This window comes from Pristis pectinata, chromosome 18 (assembly GCF_009764475.1).
Source record: "Pristis pectinata isolate sPriPec2 chromosome 18, sPriPec2.1.pri, whole genome shotgun sequence".
Lineage (NCBI taxonomy): Eukaryota > Metazoa > Chordata > Chondrichthyes > Rhinopristiformes > Pristidae > Pristis > Pristis pectinata.
The window spans coordinates 30,540,237-30,566,055 of NC_067422.1; the positions used below are offsets into that span (position 1 = coordinate 30,540,237).

General features: G+C 40.2%; 1 protein-coding gene across 2 annotated transcripts in view; it reads left to right on the top strand.

Moving 5' to 3' along the window:
• The window catches only part of myocd (myocardin), a 475,084-nt gene that overhangs the window by 368,206 nt on the left and 81,059 nt on the right, over positions 1–25,819 (top strand). Inside the window, exon 1 of one of the 2 annotated variants that reach the window (XM_052033033.1) lies at positions 17,764–19,180. The exons of the other annotated variant lie outside the window; for it this stretch is intronic. Within the exon in view, the coding sequence (XP_051888993.1) occupies positions 19,126–19,180 (55 nt within the window). The 5' untranslated portion in view covers positions 17,764–19,125. Of the gene's footprint in view, positions 1–17,763; positions 19,181–25,819 lie in introns of those variants that run through there. 2 annotated transcript variants of the gene reach the window in all.

Genomic DNA, 25,819 nt, shown 5'->3' on the forward strand with positions numbered 1-25,819 from the left:
ATTTAAGGAAATGATACTTCATTTAAAAAAATGTTTGAGGTAAGTAACAATGCAGTGCCATGATGAGTTACTTATCAAGTCTGCCTAAAGAGAATACATTAAGATTAACTTAAAGTGAATGCTATGGTTATACACATAGTGCTCAAAAATTCTGGATCATTCTGTGTGGTCATTCACCACAATATGCTCAATAGGCAGAAGATTAACTAATAAAGCAAAAAATAATGAAATCCCAAATTCCTAACAGGAATAGATATATGTTAAAATTCATTTGGAGTTCTCACTCTGTGCTGTTCCTATCAGAATGGCACACATCCAAGAATTTCTGTACCAAGATGGCATATGCATTAAACCATGTATGGAATTAATCCCTAGAGGAAGAAGCACACCAGGAGGATTAGCTCTGGACTGCAGTAACATAGAGTCACCATGGATATTACAAGCCAGAGGTTCCAATCTTATCTCACAGTGAATCCCCTTCCAAATCTACCAGCAATCAAAATCCTGGTTTTATATTCTAACTCTTTTAAAACTCAATTATAATACAAGTGTACAACTTAAACAAAAGTTTAATGAATGATAATTTGAGTTGTGAGATACCTTTTATGCAATGGTGCCATTGAACCTTTGACTTCATTATAATGAATGATAAAAATCTACTTTCATTCAGATAAGTCATTGTGAATGGTTTCAAAATCTTGATAGTCATATCTGACAGTAAGGGGGATTCTGTTTTTGAATCCAAAACTCAATGTTGGAAGTCAATGTTGAGCCCACCAACAATTGAGATTTTCTTTTATTGATGGTTCTTGTAGCATATTGCAGAATTTGTGAAAGATGGTATACCCAGCTATCGAGGTTTTCTATTAAGATAAAGTGCCCACATAATTTCTACATCTGTTAAATCAGATGGCACCAGATGTCACCTTTCTCAGTGTCTTGCAACTGTTGTTCATTCATGTTAGGGAGTTGTGCAAGTTTGGGAAAATTTCAGTGCAGTTTTTCTCCAAAAAGTGAGCCCAGAATTCCAGCTACTTTATCATTGATTCAGTTTTGCTGCGGGCATTAAAAATATTACACTTAGCCCTTGATTTAGCTCATTGAGATGAGAGGCAGCAGAGTGACGCAGCTAGTAGAGCTCGTGTTCAATCCTGACCTTCAGAGCTGTCTGCATGGAGTTTTCACATTCTCCCTGTGACCGTGTGGGTTTTGTATAGGAATGGTAGGTTAATTGGTGCCTGTACATTGCCCTTTGTGTGTTGGTGAGTGGCAGAATCTGGGCGAGTTGTTGAGAATGTGTGAAGAATTAAAAAAATGGGATTAATGTAGGATTAGTGTAAATGGGTGGTTGGTGCAGATTCAATGGGCTGAATGGCCTGGTTCTATGTTTTATCTCTCTATGACTCTAGGATATAAATGATAAGTAGCCCAGCCATGAGAACCAGACTGTGAGAGATTGAGGATAGCTTGAAGTTCAAAGAAAGGTGCCAAGACATTCCCGAATAACAACTATTTAGCCTGTGTATTCACTTCCCACCTCATTACATAGAACGGAAAATATTCTGGAATTCAAGGCTTGAGCTTTTATCACGTTTATCATTTTTGCAGCATTGTCCAGTACCTCCTTCAAATAGATAGGCATGCTTTTGGCAATGACTGCTTCCCCCTGTATGCTGCAATGATTTATGAAGCTGTACATCAACTAGAAAATCTCAGCTGTTGTTTTGGAGAGCAACAACTGGTAAAACAACATGCCCTCCTGTTTTGCACCTTTGCAAATGCTATATCTACAACTTAATCCAAGTAAGGAACCAAACCTTGGATGCTAATGATGCATACCATTAGTTGTGTTAGGGCATTACTAGCCTTATAATTAATTGGATGTGACATTGATAATGATGCTAGATGAATTCATTTTGAGACTCAGTTGTAGGTTTGCAACCACAGTTAGTAAAGCTCCAACACAAATGTCACACTCAATGTAATATTGAGTAATCTGGTTTGATGTGATTCCAGGTTCCATTCCCAAGTTAGATAGAACTAACTGTTCTCTGTAAGATATCAGTACATGTCCTGCAATTAACTGCACTGCTAGGAAATGAAAAAAAAATCAGCCAGCTCTGCTACCCTAACCACTGAGTCTGTGATCCCTCTCCAGATGAGTGACTTATTGAACATAAGGTCCAGGTATGGATGTAATACTTCCCAGAGTTGATAGCCAGTGTTCACTATTCCAGGTCACAAGCTCGGGCAAGGGACACCAGCAGCAGTGTACCTTAAACTGCAAAATGAGCCAGAGCCCGCCAGGTGGAATCAAGGGAATGAACTACAGAATAAAAAATAAAGTTTGGAGAATTGCACATGTAACTGTCGAGAAGCAAACAGAGGAAACTATTAGAGATTATCACAAACAAATTTATTCCTGGCGAACTGCAGAAGGAAAGAGAAAGATGATCCAGAATAGAAGGGCATGCTGGGTGCTCTGTGCTGAGTCTGACTCTGGTGTAGAATTTCCCATGGCAGATGATTTTGTTTAAAATCTAAAAGCAAATCTCACAGGCAGATGTCAGGTTGACCGAATGTGCATCAGCTGCATTGAGAGGTGTTGCAGTCAGTGTCCAAAACATTTGGGAGTGGTTCTGCTTCATGTTAATCAAAGGAGTATGAGGTACAGTACTTCAAGCAATTTTCAACTCTCAGTTAGATGTTGTACATTGTTCATCTCTAAACAGTTTGTTTTAATTAATTCAAAATGGATCAATGCATTCCTCCAATACTAGGATCTCATGTTTGTTTTACAAGTTCACTGAGAATATGAATCAATATAAACTTAGAAGCTCACATTTCCAAATTACCATTATTAATTAATAGGTTACCACCTACTTCTGTTTCTCTATTTCTGTAAAATCTACAGGACTTTTGAACCTGGTGAGACTTGCTAATATGGTTATCGGGGAAAGACAATTAGACACCATAGGACATGGCAGGAGTTAGGAGATGTGTTAGAAGTGACAGTTGTAAAGGCAGGATGTGGGGTAAGTGGGATCTGATAAATTGACATTTTATTAACTCTTTAGAAGCACTGCAGTCTTTTTTTGACTTGAGAAATTACAGTCTCTATTCTTCTGACTCCAACCTTATGTGTATCTCCCTTTCATCCTCTCTACCAACTTCAGCTATTACACCTCTGAGAGTCCCCTACGAAAGGCTTTTCTCATTGGACATCTCTTCCCACCATCAACCACCTCCATAGAACATACCACATCAGTTTTACCTTTGGTTAACTCTCCCAACTCCTCCATGGTCTACTGTGTTCTTCTTTCTCTTCTTCATAAAACATCTTGGGATGTCTGTCCACAATTAAAATTAGCATTAGTAGAGGGATAGGTATTATCTCCTATCCCTTTGCTCATTGTTGAAATACAACATTGGACTATTTATATACATCTGGCCAAGCAGGCTTGGCACCAGATTAACAGCCTGTTTGAAAGATGGCACGCGTGGCAATGCAGCACTCCTTCATTTCCAACACGCAAGTGTCAGTCTGGGTAATGTGCTGCCAAATACTCCAACACAGCTGGAACTGACTCAGGTAACTAACAGGGGATGTGCTTACAATCTATCAAAAAAGATTTTGCAGCACATAAAATTAGGATGAAAATTTCTGCTTTAATGCCAGCTGCAGTTCAAAAGAGAAACAATTCTAGCAGTCAGATTCCTCCCCTGCATTCAGTCATACTGGTTAATGAAAGTCATATTTTGAGTCTTTAAAAAACTAATTGTGTAATAATTTGAATAATTAAATAGCTTGTCAATTTATTCCAAAGAAAACTGAATCAGTGGATAACTTAAATTCAGCTGCTATGAGTTATATGGTTGTTGACCACAAATGTTGTGACATTGCACTTTATGAGTTTATCTGATGTTCCAGATAATACTTTGATACACAGAAATGAAACTCGTGCTTAGAAATTTTCTTCATTTCTACATTCATCGTTGACATAGCAGCTGTTGATAATCAACAACATGTTCAAGATTTTACTTCAGTCTCAACTGCCTTTTTACATCAAGGTCATTTTGACTTCCCAAAATCCAACAGAGAGCAAATCTCTGATGCCCCATTACTCCAAAACAACAAAACAAATAATGAATCATGTCTCAGTGTGCAGACAGCCGCACTTGAAAAAATTGAGAGGAATTTAACTTTCAGTCCTTGCAGTTCTACTGGGGACTGCCTAATTCTTTGCAACAGGTGGAGAAGAGATTGTTTATTCGTTAGCAGGCTAGCTTGTCTACTATTTCAAAGGTCATTATCTGAGTTCACAGAGATGCTTGACCATCACTTCAAAGCGATGACTTCAGGGTACAGTTCGTATTGTGATGGTCACCTGTGTTTCTCACTCATCAGCCTTTCACCCCAAGGACCACTCTCAAATGTTGAACTTTGCTAACAGGTTGATTTCTTTATTGCTTCACCAAAAAAGTGCTGCACCTTTGGGTCTGCCATGTTTCAAATGGCTCACTAAATCTCTTATACAGATACAGTAAGAACCATGACCCTATTTTGAAGAAAAAAAGTGGCACCAGAATAAAATGAAGGAACGATAAATAAGGTGGGGCAATGATTGCAATTGTCACATTTGCAGGGCAATCTGCCAATGGGAAATAAACAAAAGAGGAACAATGTTTAAAGATAGATGCCTTACTCTTGCAACACACCCATTGGATTGCCCCAGAATGATGCTTCAGTCATTGCAAATCCAGTGAAAACTTCTCAAGGCCTTGGGTACAATACACAGGGTGTTGCACAGTTTCAGAGACAAAGATCTTCCATCTCATCTTTTTTGTCTCTGGATATCATTAGCCACGGGCTTAATTGGGCTTTTTGCTGTGGGAGGAGAAGGGTGTGTCGCCAGAGTCCATCTTTTGTTGGGGGAATTTGAGAAGGACTAGAAGTTGGTGTTTGTATGGTCCTATATGTTGATTCCTCATCTCTAACCTGATTTGATTCCCTGCTTGGAGCTCGGATGCTTTTAGTTTCCCTTTATAAAAAAATATTGTATTTTATTTGTAAAGTTCTCCTGCAAATTCATGCCTAGCCCAGAACAAGAGGGAACTCCATTTAAGGAGCACATCACAAAAGCTTGATACATCGTGAACCATGCTGAAGCCAGTGGAAGTATTTTTGAAGTATAGTCATGGTTTGATGAAGCAGCAGGTAATTTGCACACAACAGGTTCTTCAGTCAGCATCTGGTAATGACCAGATCACACTTTTTAGTGGTCAGGCAACATCCATGGAGAGAGAATCAAATTCAATAACTTTTTGTCAGAACTGGAAAAGGAAGAAAATGTTTTAAGTTGCAGAGAGGAGGAGAGATGGAGAGAAGAGGGAATGTTTGGGATGGGCTAAGACCACAGCTGTACAGATGACACAATTACAGTGCGGTCAATGTAATTATAGTTGATCTATTTGAAGGACCGTACATGGAGGGAGAAGGATGAGGCCAGTTAGAGAACAAAAACAAATAATGTGCTGGAAGCATGAGAGACAGGACACAGCAGTAGCTGGAAATCTGATATAAAAGAGAATACCCTGCAGATCATGTCACAGCTATGGCAAGACAAAAACTAAATACATGTTACAGTGGATGACTTGGCGAGGAAAGGTTGATTATCTGAAAATGGTGAATTCAATATCAACACCTGAGGGCTGTTATGCGCCTGGATGGAAGAAGGGGTGTTGTTTCTTGAGCTTGTGTAGGCTTTATTGGAACAGTTCCAGAGGTCAGAGCCTGAGAGGTCAGAGTGGGAATGGGATGGAGAACTTAAAGTGACAGATAACAGAAAACTCAGGGTCACCCTTGCAGAATGAACAGAAATATTCTGCAAAGCAATCATCTAAATCTGCATTTGGTTTCTCCAGTGTTAGAGGCTTTTGTGACATTAGTTGAGATAAATACAGACCAGGTAGATTGTTTCTGTTTCTTCATATCCACCCATGGGATCTCCTGTGTCCAACAAAGGGCATAGACGGCTTATGTTGAAAAGGCTGCATCTCTGACAGTGCAGCACTCCTGATCTCTGCCGTGCTGTCAGCCTGGATTTAGTGCTTGTGTTTCTTTTGTGGGACATGAACACAATCTTTTGGCTCACAGGCAAATGTGCTCTCTATTAAAGCCACGGCTGGAATAGTAGAAACTTGTTTCTGTCATTGACTACTAAAAATGCATTTGGTATCAGATTAGAAACATGGTATTCTGTGACTTAGCAGCACAGCTTTCAAATTAATCCAAAAGTTTTACTTGACTGATATGTGATCATAAACTGTTTCCCCTTATCCCCATTCAGATGTTGCTCTTGATTAAGAGCATAGCATCTTGCAAATATTCCCTGTGTGCTTAATGCTCTAAACCCCAAGAGGGCACTGCCAACAGTCAAACCTTTCTTGAGAGGATTCTTTGTTGAGTTTCATTTTCTTTTGTGCATGAACTGCACTCTGTCCTGTTGAGCGGGAGTGTCCAGGCATTCATTTATTTAGATTGTGTGCCATGCCAAATATGCTGCCAGTATTTCCGACTGTCAGTTTAAGAATCTGCACACCAAAACTCCTCCCCTAAACTATATGGAAAAATGTGAATTGCTTGAACTCCCCCAGTAAACTGCCTGCTTGGTGCAGCCAAGAGAGCAACTGTGGCATGCATATCACATTTGTACATTTATTTCTTGTGGTCTTTTGCAACCCCATTACATAATTGGTTCAATTAGTATAAATGTGAGGGAGGAAAAGATAAATGCCTTCCTCTGTGCTATGTTGATGTTGTATAATTACTGTGTAATTGTTATCTAATTGTTCCCTGCCTCTTTGATTACTGGATTAATTGTCTGGTTTAAATTATGCTGCTGTTTACAACTGTTTCTTGTGGGCCATAAACTACCTGTGTTGATCTTGTAGAGAACTGAAGTCTTTGAAGTGTTCAGTTGCACAGTCAAATAAATAATTAAAGGTAGGAAGATGGCACAGTTAAATCTTAATTACACCATTTGTGATGGACAGAAGATAAAGACAGAATATCAATCCAGCTAGTAATGCACTACAGGTAGTGAGGAGAGCTGGTGTGGTGAGAAGAATCGAGCTTACTTTGTTGCTGTTAGGTAAGATTGGTATGTAAGCAAAGGGTCAAAATAGTGACGTCGAGAAATTGGAATCACTGCTTTCTATTTTTGGTGTGTGTTGTGCACCTTCAGAGCTCTGAAATGATGAACATAGTATGAGTACAGATACTTGTGGAACATATCTCACAGGGTGCCTCATTGATGCACATCCACTGGAATTATTCTAAACTGGTTTCGACCAGCACTCATTTTGAAGGTCAGTGCTCTAGTCTAACATCCGCTGTTAATATTGAATAGCTGCAGAGTAAACCCCAATTCCTATCACTCCACCTCCCCTAGTTATTGTAAGAACAGGGATAATAAGAATTTACAAGTTACCTTCTGTTTGATTTTGAGATCTACAAGTGTTTGGTGCTTGTATTGTTTTGTGTTGCAAAGCAGTGAAGTTGTGATACAGAATTTATTGATGTCTGGTTAACTTCAAGTCTTTTGCACAGAATAGTTGTTCACAAAAATGGGTGCATTGGTTAGCATTCCACAAGAATATAATATGACAGGGGAATAAGCAGAGGACAAGCCATCAAGAGGAGGTGGGAGGGGTCCCAAGGAGGTGCCATATGCACCCCAAGGATTCAGTGAGAAATTCCTTTACCCTATATCAAAACTGAAAGGGAAAAGATTCTACTTCTGCAGCTTCCCCCGGGATGTGATCAGAGGTGACAAATGCGTTCAGTGCATAGCAGTCATGATGCTTTCATCTGATGGCAGTCTCCTGTGCCAGCTGTATTTGAGCAACCAAACCAAGCCAGAGCAGCAGTGCCTGTCCTCTGCTGATATGGTCGATGACTTCACGAATCAGGTATCAAGTGCACAGCAAACGTACAGTGAAAGCCATGCTGCCAAAAGAAAGGCAGAGGGATGCATGAGCATGATAAAACAATACTGGTACTGCCTGGGCTGCTCCTGACCAGCATTTGAGGGGCTGGTATCAGGGTTCACGGTGGTCTGCTGCATGTTGCCTAATCTCAATATTATGAGGGGACAGCCTTTTCACCAACATTTTGGTGAGGAAGAAGTAGGAGGAAGTGCAGAGGCAGTCAAGACATCTCCTTTCTGTCAGACTGTGAAGAACACATCCAATTACAATACTGCAATTACATCATCAATTCCCCTCTCACCAACAGGGAATAATATTGCAACACAGCAGACCACTCCTCTGTTACTCAAAAGGCAAATCAAAGCCAAACATTTCAAACAAAATCTTTAAATAAAATTAATGTCATCTAATCACTTTGATACTAGTCTTCTGTCTGCCTTTATCTGTCTTAATTTTGCTACACAATGCCACACAGGGTGTATCGAAGGTTGTTGATTCTTATTGAACGATACTGGACCTGTCTACAGAGGACCACCTCAAGCAGCTCTGTACCTAGGAGCCCCAGTTCCAGAGCGAACAATTTCAGAATTGAGCAGTCGCAGTCCAGGCAACAGTAAGACCATTGACAGGACAGCAGGGTGATAGGACACATGCCATCAAGGGAACTCAGCAGGCCAGGCAGCATCTGTGGAGAGCATTCTGGATGCTGCCTGGCCTGCTGAGTTCCTCCAGCATCATAGTGTTTTTCATCTAGATTCCAGAATCTGCAGTCCTTTGTTTCTCTCGGACAGATGCCATCGTCTTATGAGGCTCATACTCCATGGAGCCGCTGTTAACTGTCTAGGCAAGCAATTTAGTAATCTATTAGAGGTAGGATTGCTGCATTACCTTTGACACCCTGATTCCCTTTGCACAGTGTAAACTTTAGCCATGAAGCATCAGCATGGACAAGCATGGCAACAACCTTGATGTTCTCAGTGCAGCACTTGGATGATGATTACTGTTTAAAGATGCTCAGGTTGTAAAATTCATTTTCTGATAACAAAGGCTCCATCCACCACATGCCGGAATGGTAGGCTTCAAGCTCTCAGCAAAGCCTTGGACTTTATCAGGCTCCTTGACATTAAACTCAGGCTTCCCATAAAGGTTTCCACGGCACCAAGCATTGTACTGTTCATTCTTCTGTAAGCTGTCCCAACAAAGGCATTCTCCACAGTGCTTCTGTACAACCTCACTCTCTGATTCCCATGCCTTCAACGTCCATGTCTCCTGATCTGGCAGTGGGCCAGTCATTGGTATTGGTTTATTATTGTCACACATACCAAGATACAGTGAAAAGCCTTTGTTTGCATGCCATCCAGGCAGATCAAGCCATACATAATTGCATCAGGGTAGTGAAAAGAAAACAGAACGCAGAATATGGTGTTGCAGGTACAGAGACTGTACAGCACAGGTAAGCACATAAGGTGCAAGGGCCACAACAAGGTAAATTGGGAGATCAGGAGTTCATCTTTAGCATTTTAGAGGTCCATTCAAGAGTCTGCTTTCTTATGTCTTATGACAGGCAGATCCCAACTATAAATTGCATGTTGTGTCAGTATCTGAGTCCTCCATTGCCAGTGTAAAATTGAGATGATGGGTCATCGGAAATCCTTTTCCAGTTCCTTCATTATCTGATCAGTATACATTTCTTGGCTATTTGACACAGAGATAATAAGAAGAACAGTTTTATGCTATCTGCTGCTTGCAAATCAGAAAAGAGTGCAGATTGTGAAGAAAGATTAGCCGGGAGATTACCATAATCATCTGTTTTTTCATAATCACTGTGCTGTTTTAATCACAGTGCGAACAATGTCCACTCCAATGATGACCTACTCTATTTCTTCCATGGAGTTTACGTCATTGAACTCTGCTGTCTCTGGTTATGTGAGAGGATGTGTATAGTTAGGTATTGTGCAGTCTGTTAAGGGGATGTGGCTATCATAGTTGAGTAGCTGGCAGTGTGTAAAAGCTACACCAGATTTGCAGCAGCACTGGTTGTGTGAGGAAGCAATGGAGCGCATGAATGTTTGATGTGAATTCTGATTGATAGAAGTTGTCAGTTGCTGAGTGACTGGGATGTGGTGAATTGAGTCTCTGCGCTGGTAATGCAGTTGGTAATACAAAACATTTGAATATACACTCTCTAACTCTGACCACTCACAAGAGATCAATTAACTTCTGGCAGCAGCTTGCATTCAAGTCTTGCTGTCTGGCTATGACTGACATGACTCTCTGCTCCAAGTAACTTCTCACTGATAGCTTGAAGGATCTCCTTCCCCATGAAAGTCAGGACGTACTATCTCCACAATGACTCCAGGGAAGAGTCCAAAAATTGAGGAGCACACTCTCTCTCAGTTTATACCTTTTTTTCAGTCCTTCTCAAATAGGATTTACCTTCTGCATGACTGTCATTACTGGCTTCAACCACAATGGCTCTTCCTTTAGAGGCAAGCTAGTATTAATTAGTGAAAGCTAGCTTAAACTGATATGAACCACTCATGTTAGTGGTCTTCACTGATGTAGCCAGCCTGACAACATTGCAGTTAAAACTAGCTGGGCACTGTAATGGGGAGATCAGGAGTTCATCTTTAGCAGTTGGGAGGCCCATTCAAGAGTCTGCTTTCTTATTTCTAATGACCGGCAGATCCCAACTCTAAAACTAGTTGAGTCAACAAGAATAGTCTATGTAATTGCTCAGCAGGACCACTAAACTTAATCAGGTAACCTGCTTTGCAATCAAAATATGCATGTTAATTGTGCATCTCAATCCCTTCCCCTACTTTTATGTGGTATCTCCAATTTATGCACCACAATTGCAGAGACACTTTTGAAGTTGTTAATCAGAGGCGGTGAAAACTCCTTGTAAAGATAAATACACCAATATCAGACCACTGCTGGGGTATTCTGTCCAGAGTAAGGATTGGACATGAAGATTTGAAATATTTGGGTGCCTAAAAATATGTACAGAAAGTATTTATATATCAAAAATGCAAAGATTATGGTTCATAGGAGAGTCTTCCCTTTAATACAAATCCTGACTCAAGCTAAAAGTTAGCAGGAACATATTTTTGTGTCTGGCCAAAAAACATATTCACATTAATGCAATAATTGCACTCAATATTGGTTTGCTTTCTGGATATTTACACAAACCACAGGGGGAATCGACTTAAATCATTATTAATCGTACTGATTCTACGCTGTTTAAATTTAATCCAATCTGAATTAAATTGTGTAAAGTAATTCAAAGTTGTTTAGTTTGGATTAAATTCAAATTAAATTAAAAGTGTAGTTTGATACTTTAATTAATTCTGATCCACTGAGGTTTTATTCGTATAGATGAGCTAACCTAACAAACTGCTTTATTGGCAGAAAGTTTAAAATTTTCGGTCCACAATGCCTTTTCCTTGCAAGTATAGCTTGTGTGTGCGTCTGTTTCTTATTACAGTTTTTTTTTCAGAACAGACGAGAAGACCAATATGTAATGCCATAGATAATTACACAACATAGGATTGGCTTTGGCATTCACATTTTTGTGGACTACATCATGAATCGGCACAACATGCCTAATGGTTTTTGGAATCTGCTAAACTTTAACAGCTATTAATATCATCTACCTTGAAATATTTATTATCACTGAATAATATCTCAATTTATACAGATCAAATCTTTTGAATTATAACACCTGAAGACTTAGATAAAAAGTGCTATAAATCACTGATATCACTGGCAATGTAGCATAAACGTTTACCATGCAAATTGGCTCTCCATGATGTGTGCATTAGACACGTGTAGCTTTTGTGAAGTGGTGTGATTATGAATGCTGTTAAAGTAACTCTATTATGTGAAGCTTGTAACCTTGACTTTTCCTTCTGGTCTCCAGAACCTCCTACCTCTTAATGAAAAGCCATACAAGGCAAAAGAGCAGGTGGTCAAAAACAAGAGCACTGCCTGCTAGAACCGTTGATCTTTACCTTCACTGAGGAGTAAGTAAATACCATGTATTATGGTAGTGCTCTGCTTCTCCACTGCAGATGAGTTAATTCCTTTGTACCTTGTTCCTGATGTGGAGCCTGCTGTTGTTAGCACCACTCTAACAGAAAGAGGATACTAGTCTCATTGTTCAGCTCTTCAAGAGCAATCACGCCCAAATTTAAAGCTTCATCCAAAAGAGCCTCTCTCCATACCAGACGCCATTTGAGACAGCTGCTACTCTTGATTCCAGGTCCTACTGAAATCTCATCCCTCTACGCAGAACAGACCAATTGTCCATCCCAAATGACTTCATGGCAAGTTTGAACAAAATTGGTGTTGGTATTGGTTTATTATTGTCACTTGTACCAAGGTACAGTAAAAAAACTTGTCTTGCATACCGATCGTACAGGTCAATTCATTACAGTGTAGTTACATTGGGTTAGTACAGAGTGCATTGATGTACTACAGGTAAAAACAATAACAGTACAGAGTAAAGTGTCACAGCTACAGAGAAAGTGCAGTGCAATAAGGTGCAAGGTCACAACAAGGTAGATCGTGAGGTCAGAGTCCATCTCATTGTATAAGGGAACGCGTTCAATAGTCTTATCACAGTGGGGTAGAATTAAAAACAATATAAATTATCCTTGTTGTAGCCCTCTTGTGCTTAATACTTTGGCCCATTGGTAATGTGTCCAAACTCATTACATTAAACTTTCCACCAATCACCAGCTGATCATCACTCTGGCTCTCCCCCACTGAACTCCCCCACCTTCTGACTCCTGACCTTCCCTCTCCCACACAAACTTTTCAACTAGCAGATAGCTGACAATTTCCTCTTATCAGCCTGGACTGGGCACAATTCCAATTGTCACAAGTGAAAGCTCGACCCCTGGCCTAGTACTCAATCTGATTCCCGTCGTGTTCCACGTATTTTGTTACAACTTGTGCACAGTGAACACATTTCCTGTCTTTCCATTTTATCTCCAATTTTTGCCCTTTTCTTTACTGTCCATTTTAAATGTTAAAAACCTGCTTTGTCAACATTCCTCATTCACATTTCCTTTACTAATTGTCACAATGTAACAGCAGGGGGCTGTGGCACAGTTGTTGAGATCTCTCTCAACAATGGGAAATGACAGAGGTAACTTACTAGGAAATGAACATTTCAAATTCCAGCTGCTCAGAGGATAATCACCTTTTGTTGCATTACTCTGCCTTTTATAGTACTGTGCAGAAGAAAATCTATGTTTCTAACATGCTGGAGTGAATGAGCCATTTCCCACATTTAACATGCAGGTAATGACATTGTTCATTGATCCAAAGTGCATCTGTTGTTAGTCACAGACAACTGACCTAGCTTTCATACTGCTATGTACTCTACAGTTAGGTGATTTAAAACGGGCCCCTCTGAGTAGTTGCCATCCTGCCAGCAGGAACCCAACAGGTAGGTCCCCTTTAGTTTATTTAATTACTGGAACTGAAATTACTCCAGAACCAACTCCTCCTGAATCATCACCCATCCCCTCGCCCAACCCACAACTTGCACTCAGTCACACTTCTCACACTAATCATTTGACTGGAGCCTCCTTCATCCCCCACTACCCCAGATCATGCAATGCTTCCACCCAACTCCATGCATCACCAATCACCTAGGTATCGAACATCCAACCCAACCAACCATCAGGTATTGATCACCTGACAAAAACTCCTTACATTTGGTAAATCCTTTTAAGCGGTGGAACTGATTTGCTTCCAGTGTGCACGCGCACGCATGCACACACGCACGCACACACACACACACATGCATACACACAGACACAGACACACACAGGTACGCACAGGCGCGCGCACACACACACACATGCACACACAGACTAACATTCTGTTTTATTTTATAATTGTACATGAAGAGCCACATGCAATTCTTAATGGGTCTTAACGAGCATATAATGTGAATGAGAAGAAAATCATTTTCAGAAAATAGTTTGAAAATGTCTATAGCATAGCCCATTTATAGCAAAAATAGGGAGCATGTTAGGGTGTGCTGCGATTAAATTACAGTTCAAGGGCTAGCTTGCATTCTGAAAGTGTTTATCCATTTTCTATTCCAAAATGTCATTGATTTTACCATCTTTCTCTTGGTGTCCATTTCTGCTATAAAACAGTCATTACCGATATTACAGCATTACTTGCATTCTTCATAGTAACTGTAGTCCCACACTGGCAGCAGCTGCTATCACAGATTAACTCTCTCCTCTGGCTCAACTTCAGCTCTTCCTTGGCTTCTGTCCAGTGCCTACTGTGTGTTATTGAAATTCTGAGGACTTCTATTACATAGGTCATCGGAAAGCACAGCAATTGTTAATGAAGAAAAATAAACAGGCTTTTCTCAGTCCTGAGGTGGTACCCCAGTTACAGCTATGGGTTTTGGTTTATAGGGATTTCTTTATGCAATAGTATAATCTAAATAACTCTGCTCTCTCCATGGAATAATCAAAAATTTCACAAACGTCAACAGTGGTCCAAGAAGTGCACCAAATATCCAGGAATTGATTTCTCAAATGTCCCTAACATTCTAAAATTCAAGCTATGTTTACACATCAATGGAGAGAGGAATCAGAAATTTGAGTTCTAATGAAAGGTAATTAAACTTTGGTTTTTCTCTCTCAACAAATGCTGCTTCACCTGCTGAGTATTTCCAGCATTTTCTATTTCTGTTTTAGATTACCAGCATCTTCACTTTGTGGCTTTTCTGTGTCTATATTAATTACTTTTAGAACCAAAGCACAAATACAGGATCTAGTCAGTGCAGTGGTTTAGAGATTTGTGCTCTGTGCACTAATCCAGCCAACTCTGACGACATCAGAATCTCCTCTTCTGGCTGGCAAAGGGCACTCTGCATGAGCTTAAAGTGCCCCAACCTAATCCCCTGTGGTTATATGTTACTGGCATTAAATTGTTGGTCTCCATACCAGATCACAGGATCCAGGACAGTGTGTGAAACAGAACAATTTAACATTGGATAAAAGTGTAAGGAACAATGCTACATCTTAGATTACATACTTTTTTCAGATCTTAAACAGATGATACAAAAACACTAACCAATTTGTGACAAAATATTTCACATCTGATTTAATCCTTGTTAACATTAAAATTGACCCTCAAGTGTGGTTTACTTCATATTGGCTTTAGTTCCATATTAGTAATTTTTCACATATATCATTGTCACGCGGTTCACATACTTCATGTGTTCTTTAGGAATAGGCCATAACAAGTCTTTTATTCCTCATCCAATTTCTAAACAATTTTTACCCCTTCACTTTTCTTGAAGCCAGTGACTCATGTATTGGGTATAGTTCCTCAGCCAGCAGTGACCTTATATTTTCAAAACAAGTGACAATTATTCATAGTTGAGTCTAGACTGTGAGTGTTGGCATGCTGCATAATTGTGAAGAAAGGGCCAATGCAGCACGGCCCAATCTTGCCATTATATGGACTGTTGAAACAGAATAATAGTATGTTGGAAACCTCTCAACCAAATTCATTAAACTCAATTATCAGTCTTCCATTATTAACCCAATTGAGAGCAAACCTGGGCTTTTCTGGTTTGATATATGTAACCTTTGAGATGATACTCTTGTTTGTCCAGTATCTGAGACAGCAGAGCATGAATAGGACAACATTTGTCTTGCCAAAGCCATTTGTAGAGCCTTTACATTTTTTTTCAAAATAGATTATTACTATTTCCTTTCCATTTGCAGAGATTCAGCTGTGTTTGACAAACATTTAACGGAAAAAGAAAAATCCATCATTAGTCAAAAATCATCACACTGACCATGGTCTGAAGCAAGGGACACTTTATAAGAAGAATTTTTGGTTCTCCTCACATCATGCACAAATTTCCCCAAGTGGAAGGTTACCTACCATTCTCCAGCAGTCTAATCTCCATATATTCTAGGGTTCCTAACTTTGATTGGACATATGTCCAGAGTTTTCATCACATGATCTCATAGCCCCAACAGCTCTGCCCCTACAAATCCTACCACTGGTTATTCAACATGTCCAGTGCACCTCGCGATGCGTCGCCTTTCTACACAGATTGGGAAGTGTAAAGCCACTTCATCCACTGTCTTTACCCTCTTTCAAGTCGCCCTTTACCCATTTATTCCTCGTATGTCATATTCTCATATTACGTTAAGATACAGAAGGCGGCTGTGCAGCCATTGAGTCGATGCTAGCTCCCACAGCAATCCCTTTCCCCACTTTTTCCTTGTAATTTATTCTTTCTCGCGTTCCCACCAACTCCCCCCGATTTTCCTGGCACCCGCCAGCATTAAGGATAATGCTACCATAACCAGTGAACCTTCCGGCACGTATTTGGAACTTGAGAAGAAACCAGAGCACTTGGGAGGAACCCACGGGGTTGCAGGGAGACCCTGCCAACTCCACACCGAGGTCAGGGCTGTTGGAGCTGTGAGGCGGCAGCATCCTGCTCCTGCACCGCCCTGCTGCTCATTTTATTATCCTTAAATATGTAATTACGGCGTTTAAAAGAAATGTTTGAATTTGCGCCACTTATACTGCCCCTAAGACCTTTAACCTGGGATGGTCGTATCAATTGTGGGGATTAATCTTCATTTCCTTGGTGGTTCTGGGACAATCCTGGGGAACTTTTATTTCGTGCAGAGCATGTTTTGAAAATCGGGAAGGACTCACACTGTAAGTCCGCCCCCTTTCCCCCAGCTGTCTAAATGGTTGTGCATCTGCGTTCTCTGGAGATGAGATATTAAGTCTCTGGATGTTGAAAGGAAGATGGTTGATGAACCTTGGTTGGTGAGATCTTAATAAAAAGCCCAATTAGATCACTGGTAGCATTCGATGCTCAGACTGTTGTAGAGCCGACAGATCCAAGGGACGATTTTTCTCAAGAGTTCACCTGTGCCTGTCTAATTGCGGCGGTGACTCCCTTGCTGAAGGGTAGGAGCCCCTGAGAAACCAGCCGCAGCACTAAAATATAGCGAGACCAGGCCGTGCAGCCGCTCCCCAACCAGTGACTAAAATGCCAACCTATCATCAGTTCTCCAATGCACTTCAACATCACCCCGCGCTTCACACTGTTCCAAAACATTGATTTCCCAGAGGCACGGGCTCTATTGCAGAACTGGCGTTTAAATTAAGACAAGGACTCAGATTCCCTCCCCCCCCCCCCCCCCCCCCCCCCCCCCCGCCACAGGCAGTTTGTATTGTCAGCTGGGCAGTTGACTCTTAGCAGTGCCCTGATAATCCACGACCTCCTTCAAAGCCAAAGCAGCGTGTGCACTACACCCCGAGTGTAAAGGGAGATGTAAAAGCCCGATCAAAACACAGCGACCTCCCCCCTTTCCCAGGATATCTCACCTCACCTTCTGTTACCAATTCGGACCCTGAGATTGGATTGGCTTGTCGATGTGGCTTCTACATCAGTGCGAATCGAAACCTCTTTACGTTACTAGTTGTGTGAAATTAGTTTTTGCATTAGGTTTTAATCACAAAATCTTTTCCCGTGTGTGTGCGCGCACCAGTGTGTATTATGCATCGTGCACCAATGTATAGTGTACACGTTATGTATACTTAAATTTAACTGTGAACCCAGAGATTGTCTTAATCCTGCTGTCTATGTCCGCCTTCATGTACGCAAATCTGAAAACAAAACCCTTGCTTCCTCAACCATCAGACGGCACCGAGTTTACGGATCTTTCCTGGTTGCTTTCATTTGTTTTCAGCGCACACTCCGGGCAACTGTGTGTGACTGACAGTCCGCAGTGATGGGACGAGGGGTCAGTTCTCGCTGGGGGAAGCAGTGCAGCGGACTGGGCGAATCTCGCAGTGTCCACCTCGCCTGTCGCTCCTCTGCATCTTAAATGAGAAGCCGAGGAGACAGCGGCTCGGTGGGATCCCAGCTGCTCTCGCCCAACACACAAGCCTCCAGGGCCCAGGTTGGGGAAGGAGAGTAAACGGCCAAATAGAACGCCACCTTGCGTTTCAGTCCGACTCATGTTTTGTGTTAATTAACCGAAAGCAAAACCGTGCAAAGTTTATTACAAACTAAATGCCATTTAAAGGTGACAGACGCCGGAAATCTGAAATAAAAACAGAAAATGCTGGAAACACTCAACAAGGCAGGCAGCATCCGCGAAAAACACTGTTAATGCATTCAAGACCCTTCGTTGTTTACGCAGTTTCCAGCACTTTCCGATATTATTGTATTTTTAAAAGTAAATCGCCCCGTGTATTACTTAATTTGATTTTTGTATCTGTTGTGGAAATATTCCCCTTTGCAATACATCAAAAGTTAAGTGTCAGTTAAAGGCTGACTCCGTGCCCTCGCATCCGCCTGTTATTTGCAGCTTCTAGTTTTGCAATCGAACCAGTCGTTGTTGAGGGTGAACCCACTCTCGCTGTTTCCTGCATATTTTGATCATACCCCGAGAGCTCTGATGTGCTAACAGCTTCGAGCAACTCCTCGGACGCGGGGGGGAGGGGGGGGGAGTTGCTGCCTGACTCTTTCTATAGCTGTGACAACTGCTGTGAAGCTTTGGAATCAACTGTGCGAGACTGTCCGGAACCGCAGGACCGACCTCCCCTCTTCGACTTGACAAGCTGCCACGGGTATTATCCAGGATCAGATATCAGCAGCTCCAAAGTCTTGAACTGATAGTCCCCAGCGCAGGCTTGATCGGAGCCAAGAATGCCGTGGCTGTGATGATGATGCTGATGATGATCGTAAAACCCACCGTGGTAGGAGGGTCCCGGCTGGTTGCACGTTAATTAGTTCGTCCCAGTGCAACGCTCTGCAGTGTAATCAGTTGCTGTCTGCTGGCCGGGGGGGTGGATGGGACCAAAATCCTTTCACAAGTCTTTCGCTGCACACAGCTACCCCTGCTGTCTAAGAGTACAGAAACAAGTAGTGTATGTGTGTGTGAGAGCGAGAAAGAGAGTTTTTGGACGAATTCTTATTTCTCATTTGCAGTTCCCAGTTGTCTTTTAGTTTGTCTGAGCCAATTTATGATCTGAAACACTGAGGACAGCTTGGTTTTGGCCGATTTTACTGGAATTGTCTGTTGCGTCTTAACTAACAACATGACACTTTTGGGCTCAGAACATTCACTGCTTATCCGAAGCAAGTTCAGATCAGGTAAGAGCAGAATATAACTTGATGTATTACGAGCATTTTTTTACAGTAAATTTAAAATGTGCATACGTCACGTTCAAACACTTTTTATTTCATTAGAATGAAGACATATGTTGGTCTATACTGTATCTGCATTCTTCAGTCTGATACTCAGAGAGTTATATATTGGATTAATTTCTTCTTCAGCAAACCTGGTGCAAAAAAACTTTTTTTTGTTTGCTTTACTCATTTAGTTGTATCTGAGGAAAATGCAGGTCATCAGTATCAAAGTACAACCTGCAGGGGAATTAAAGTGCAATGTGTTGCTGCCAATTTGCTTTTATTTGTATTATAGTGTGCTGGTCAAGTATGGACCTTTCCATTGTGCAGTAGTTGGCTGGGCATTAGTGGTTTGAGAGGTGTTTTAATTGTCACCTTTTCTGTAAGATTACAATTTTTTTTCTGCTCTCCAATGTGAACTACAAAAAAAATGCAAGTCAGTCCCATGTCCAAAATAAAGAATTAACTTCCTCTAGCCATTTGTTTAGTCGTTAATGCTGTTTATGTGTGAATTTTGAATCTTAAGCCTTTGAGATCAGCCAATTTCTCCTGATGTGCAGGTTGACAAGGCAGAAGTAGACCAGAATAAAACTAATGCAGTATTACTGTGTCCTTGAAGCCAATTGACCACTGCTGGGAAAGAGTGGAAAACCATCATCCTCACTTTAGACTAGCCTTCACCCATTATATGTTTACTAATATAACGACCTCACAGTACTGGTTTTCCTTTTAGCAACAAACATTAGCACACAAGATGTATGAATTCTATTAAAGAGCTTTGGACTTTAATCCACATATTTTTATATCAAATAAATGGGTTTGTACATTCATTGTAAAAGTAAGCAGTTATAAATGAATTTTTAACAGTTGTGTTTTGCTGAGATCACATTAATTAAAACACTGCCTCATATGCAAATAGATCATTATTTTGGTTGTTTAAAACTTGCTGGGATCTATTCAAATGTGTTTTAATGTATTTTGCATTGTTCTCTGCCACAATTAAAAATAATCATTGATTATTATATTCAATTGCTAATTTAAGCCTTTTAATTAATCTGATCAGCATTTGTTTGTGTGAAATATGCATTAAAATTGTAATAGTGCAACTCTTCAACATCATGACAACACTGCCACCTTCCTGAAACATTATAATTAAATTTGACATTGTACTTCATTCATGTTTCTGTTTTCAGTAAGGATGGTCCAACCTGTTGCTATTTCTGAACGCTCTAAGTTTTCATTCTGTTTTTCCATGTTACTGTTTGATATTATAAAGTGAAACCAACCCTCATGGCTAACAGACCCATAGTGAGGAGGATGCATGAATGACTCAAAATGTGCTGTGCATTACCACTCAGTGAATACTCATACCAGAAAACTGTCACCCAGACAGTTGTGATATACATTGTTCTTGAAAAATGCATTACTTTTAAGTATTCTACTGCGTTTCCCATATTTTCATAGGTACCATCAAGTACTAGTAGCAACAGATGTTAAGAACAAACAAGAATAATGCAACAAAACATTACAGTTTAAGGATTACAGCAGGTGGATTAGAGTTTTCATCTTTCTGACATTGATCAATCGAACAGTAAAAACTAATAACGTCTTTTTAAGAAAGTAGGCTCCAGTATTGGCTTATCTTGCAGCGCGCCTTGACTTGTTCTTAACGGTGTATTACTGTGATCTGAGCTGTGGAGGTTTGCATCAGTGCACTGAATGTTGGGCTGTCAACTCTAAGGTTTTGTGCAACAGGAGTCATTGCTCATGCCCTTTAGTTATTTACATTAATGTGATAGACCATACTAGAAAATAGATCAATCATTGCCTTTTCTATAATGTCTCAGGGCAAATCGTTCTTGGAATATTAATTGATCTATGATTTATTAATTATGTGCTTGACTGATCCAACTTGAATCAATATTGGAATTGGATTATTTTATTGAATATTTTTGCACTTCAATGCTATTTCAACCAGTATATGCCAGTTGTGTTCTGACATTATGCTTTGAAAAAAGAATGCATTATTTAAAATGTGTTATGAATTTTTGAGAAATAAATTTGGACCAGATCACACACATTAGCACTTTCCTACCCATTTCTCTACCTATTTATTGCACTTGAGAGTTGTTCTATCTTTGAAATCACTCTGGACAACTAAAAACTATCGAGTCACATTCACTAAATATTTAGTTTGTAATCCTTAACACATTTGAAACATGAGATTTTTGCAGCCATTTTGGTGCACATCCTGAATATACGTGATGGAGCTAAAATAATAACTTCTCAATTATATTGCAGGGTATAGAAATTGCTTTTCATTTGACAAACTTGGCTTGATGACTTTTACTGGAAAATAAGAGCTTGAATAATTTACCATAACTATAATGCATGATTATTTAATATGTTTATTTTTTTATTTTTTTGTAAATTATCCTATTTGGTTCCATTCATCTGAAAGTATCATCCAGTCCATCTGCAGTGGCAGCCTCATGTATAATCTCACATCTAGAATTTATCATTGAAAAATAGTTAACAGTGAAACATCAGAATGCACAAGTCTAAAGGTTGCTCCAATTCAATCCCAGAAGAACTCTCTATTATCTTTCACTTTCCCAACAGCAAGGATGTCATCATGTGATATCTGAAATATTTAACATCAACCAGTTTCTATTATTACTGTACTTTTAGTTTCATTTCATTTATGTGCAGCATACTAGCACACACTATGGGCTGAATGACCTCCTTTTGTATTATACATTTCCCATGTTACTATGCTTAGTTTTCTTAGTTTTCCATCTTGTGGGGTTATATTCTAGGCTCCTTCAATTTGCTGTTGTTTATTTGGTAGACTTAAAACTGAGGACTCATAGATTTTCCTACATAGGATAAAGGCCGTGAAAGATATGCTAAATCTTGTCCTGACCTGTTTTCTGGCAGGGATTATCAGAAGCTGATCAGGAGTACAACTTTGACAGATGTCTTCTCTTTAACCGATAGATGATGTTTTACTGCATTAAAGTGACAAAATCTGGTGAGATTTGGGTATATCATCATGGAATTGCAGGCAGAATCACGCAGTATACAGAGCAAATGCTTTAAAATGCTAAAACTACCTATAATGTAGGAATTAGTCTATCGCTATCCCAACTTTCTAATCAAAGAGTGAACTCTGAATTTGAGGGAAAATTTAACAATAACTTAATTTACTTGTGGCACCTCTGTGTCTCAAAGTATCAATTAACTACCTTGTTTACACAGAGAGTGGTAGGTGTCTGAAACAGGCTGCTGGGATAGTGGTAGAAGGAGATACAATAGTGGGATTTAAGAGGCATTTAGATCGAGACATGAACATGCAGGGAATGGAAGATTATGGATGATGTGCAGGCACAAGAGATTTAGTTTAAATTGGAGTTGTGTTCGACACAGACATTGTGGACTGAAAGGTCTGTTCCTGTTCTCTACCTTTCAGCTCACAATGAGAAATCGTGCCGGTGTCAGTGAGAAATTCAGTAGTGTCACTATTGTAGAAGCAGCCAATAGTAACGAAAGGTAAGCTGCTGGTCATGATGTTAGGTGAGGGATAAATAGTTGTTATGACTTCAGGGAAAACTTACCCCCTTCTCCACCTTTCTTACAGCGTGATATCCATTTACCTCAACCTGAGTTGATCATCTCACCTGAAATTCAGTGCCTTTGACATTTCAGAACTTCGGGGGGAGTTGCACTGGAGCATTGGCTTGGATTTTTTGCTCAAGTGCTTGGAGCAAACCTGGTGCCCGTAGACAAAAGTAAGAGTATTCCCAACTGAAAAAACAGCTGACACCTGACACTGCTTGATACCAGAAGGGTTCCAAAAATATTAGGCACTGAGCAGCACCCTAACTAGTGATAAGAATTAGCTGGTTGCCGTGTAGCTTTCCGCGAATATGCATTTCCTGTCATCAAAGCCAAGGAGCAGAATTCCTAATGCACCCCAACTGTGTCGGACGGTCAATTAAGGAATGTAAGGGAGAAGTTCAGGCAGGTATGAACAAAATGGGAAAGTAAAAAGGGAAAAGGAGAGCTCATAATAAAGACAGAGTAAGTCGGAGTAGAACAGTTGGGAGGAGGACTGGTTAAGAGGTGAGCACATCTTTTTGCATCATGCTGTATGAAATTGTACTGCACTGTACTCAGCTGTACTCCAACTGCCACCAATGCAGTTGTAGATAAAATAATTTTGACCACAGTTGTGTATACAACATATTGCATTAATAAACACTGCAAGATGTTGTAATTTGAAAAGAAGTGGTGACTCACTGGAAGAATTTGAAAGGTAACAATCAGACTGAGCTGTAACAGCAAGATTTTTTGGCAGCTGCTTGGTTTTAATTAAACAGCCACGCCTGGAGTCCTCGCAAATGTTTCCAAATCCCAACCATCTATTGAGATGTAGAATACCTTTCTTTTAAAAATAAATATTGAAATGCTAATGGTGCAAAGAAAAGGGTAACTTCCAATCCTTTTCCACAAAGCATTACTTTAATTTTACTTGTTCTCTATTTGTTACCTGTCAGTGACTGCCTGAAAAATCACTGATTATTTGATTTGAAAGAAGGCGAATGTTTGAAAATCATTGTCACTGTTGGCTTTTTCCCAAATGTCTCAATCTTAACATTGTGCTCAAGCTTCACTTAGCAGTCATGCTTTCTGTGTAATTACTGTTGATGGAAAGGACTTCTGATGTCTTGGTGCTGGTCACAGTCGGTGTAGGATTTGCACTCTAGCTGCAATAGTGAATGCTTTATGTGAAAGTTACACTTGTGGTGTAGGTGCAGGGCCACAAGTTTTCAGTTTTCTTTCTTATTGCAAAGATAAATGGAATTGGAAAGCCCTTTCACTTTACCCCCAGTGGTATCATGAACTGTTGTGATGCCAGTTACTTTAATAAGCCAGATCAAAAATAAAACAATCTCTCTTGAGAAAAACTGCCTTAGTAATGTGACTAAGCCTCCAATTTAGAAAAACATCTCGACAATGTTGCTAGCTCAGTATTTCCACCGCAGAGCCTTATACTTTTACTTTGTAATAGCCTCTCATTGTTGAGTTGTGTATTTCCATAACTCATTCACAGCAGGACCTGCAACATGGGGTAACATCAGAAGAGTGGTCCGTTTACTTGTTTTCTATTTGTTACCAATCAGTGACTATTTGAAAAATCACCAATTATTTGATTTGAAACAAGGGGAATGTTTGAAAATCATTGTCACTATTGGCTTTTTCTCAAATGTCTCAGAATCTTAGCGTAGTGCTCAAACTTCACTTAGCAGTCATGCTTTCTGTGTAATTACTGTTGATGGAAAGGACTTCTGATGTCTTGCTGCTGGTCACAAAGTCGGTGTAGGATTTACACTCTAGGTGCAATAGTGAATGCTTTATGTGAAAGTTACACTTGTGCTGTAGGTGCAGGGCCACAAGTTTTCAGTTTCTTTCTTATTGCAAGAGAGGTCTACTGTTGCGGTCCAGGTCTACTGTTCAATTATATCATGGCCAATGTATGCATTAGCTATGTCTACACAGGTATGTTCTATATCCAATAACAAAAAGTCTATCAGTCATTATCTGGAAATCTTTAATTATCCCACCATCCAAACCTTTACTTCAAATCTCTATTACATTTTGTATGAAAAGCTACCACCTCATTTCTATTCCAAATGACCTTACTCAGTTGTATTAAGATTATGTCATCATTTTTTATTTCTCCTAGAGTTCGTTCCTCTGTATCTCTCCAATTGAATCCTTTTAACACCTGGTAATGAAAGAAAGGAAGCTGGAGTGGCTCATGTGACCCTTCAGCCCTGCAGTGAGATCAGGGTTGATCTGACCTTTGGACTTGGCTCTACTTTCCTACCCAATCCCCTGTGGTGTCTTGTATCCTCTATAGTCCAAAAATCTAAACATCTCAACTTTGAATATACCTAATGGTTCAGCAACCACCCCCACCCCCTCTCCATCTCTGGAGAAGAGATTTCCACAGATTCACAATTGCTGGAGGGAAGCAAGAAGCAAGGATTCCTCATCTGAGTTTTCAGTGGTTGGTCCCTCATCCTGAGGTTATGCCCCTGAAACTCCCTCCCACCCCCACCCCCCCCCCCCCCACCAGGGAGTATTTCCTCACTGCATCAACCCTATCAAGCCCCCTCAGAATCTTTAATGTTTCAATAAGGTCAACTGAATGTACTATATGCAAGGTCAGTGCAGATACACCTCAATTTATGAACATTTGATTTACAAATTTCTTGCTATAACACAATTGCTTCTTTGGCACGTGTGTCATCTATTTATAAATCTATCTTCATTCAAATGAAAAGCATGCCACTCTCCACCCATAAGAATACACTGTACCAAAATACCTGTTGTGTATTTCATTTAGCCTTTTCAATTTGAAGATATTTCACTTAACAAAACATTTTTTCAGGAACACGTCCCTTTCCCAAATCAAGGAATGGCCTTCATACCTTTCATATCTGCTGAACCCTAAGGATAGAGATGAGAGGGAGGTGGAAAAGATAACACAGCTCTCCCAAAGCCACTGACACACACTTTGCCTTGGTAGTCATT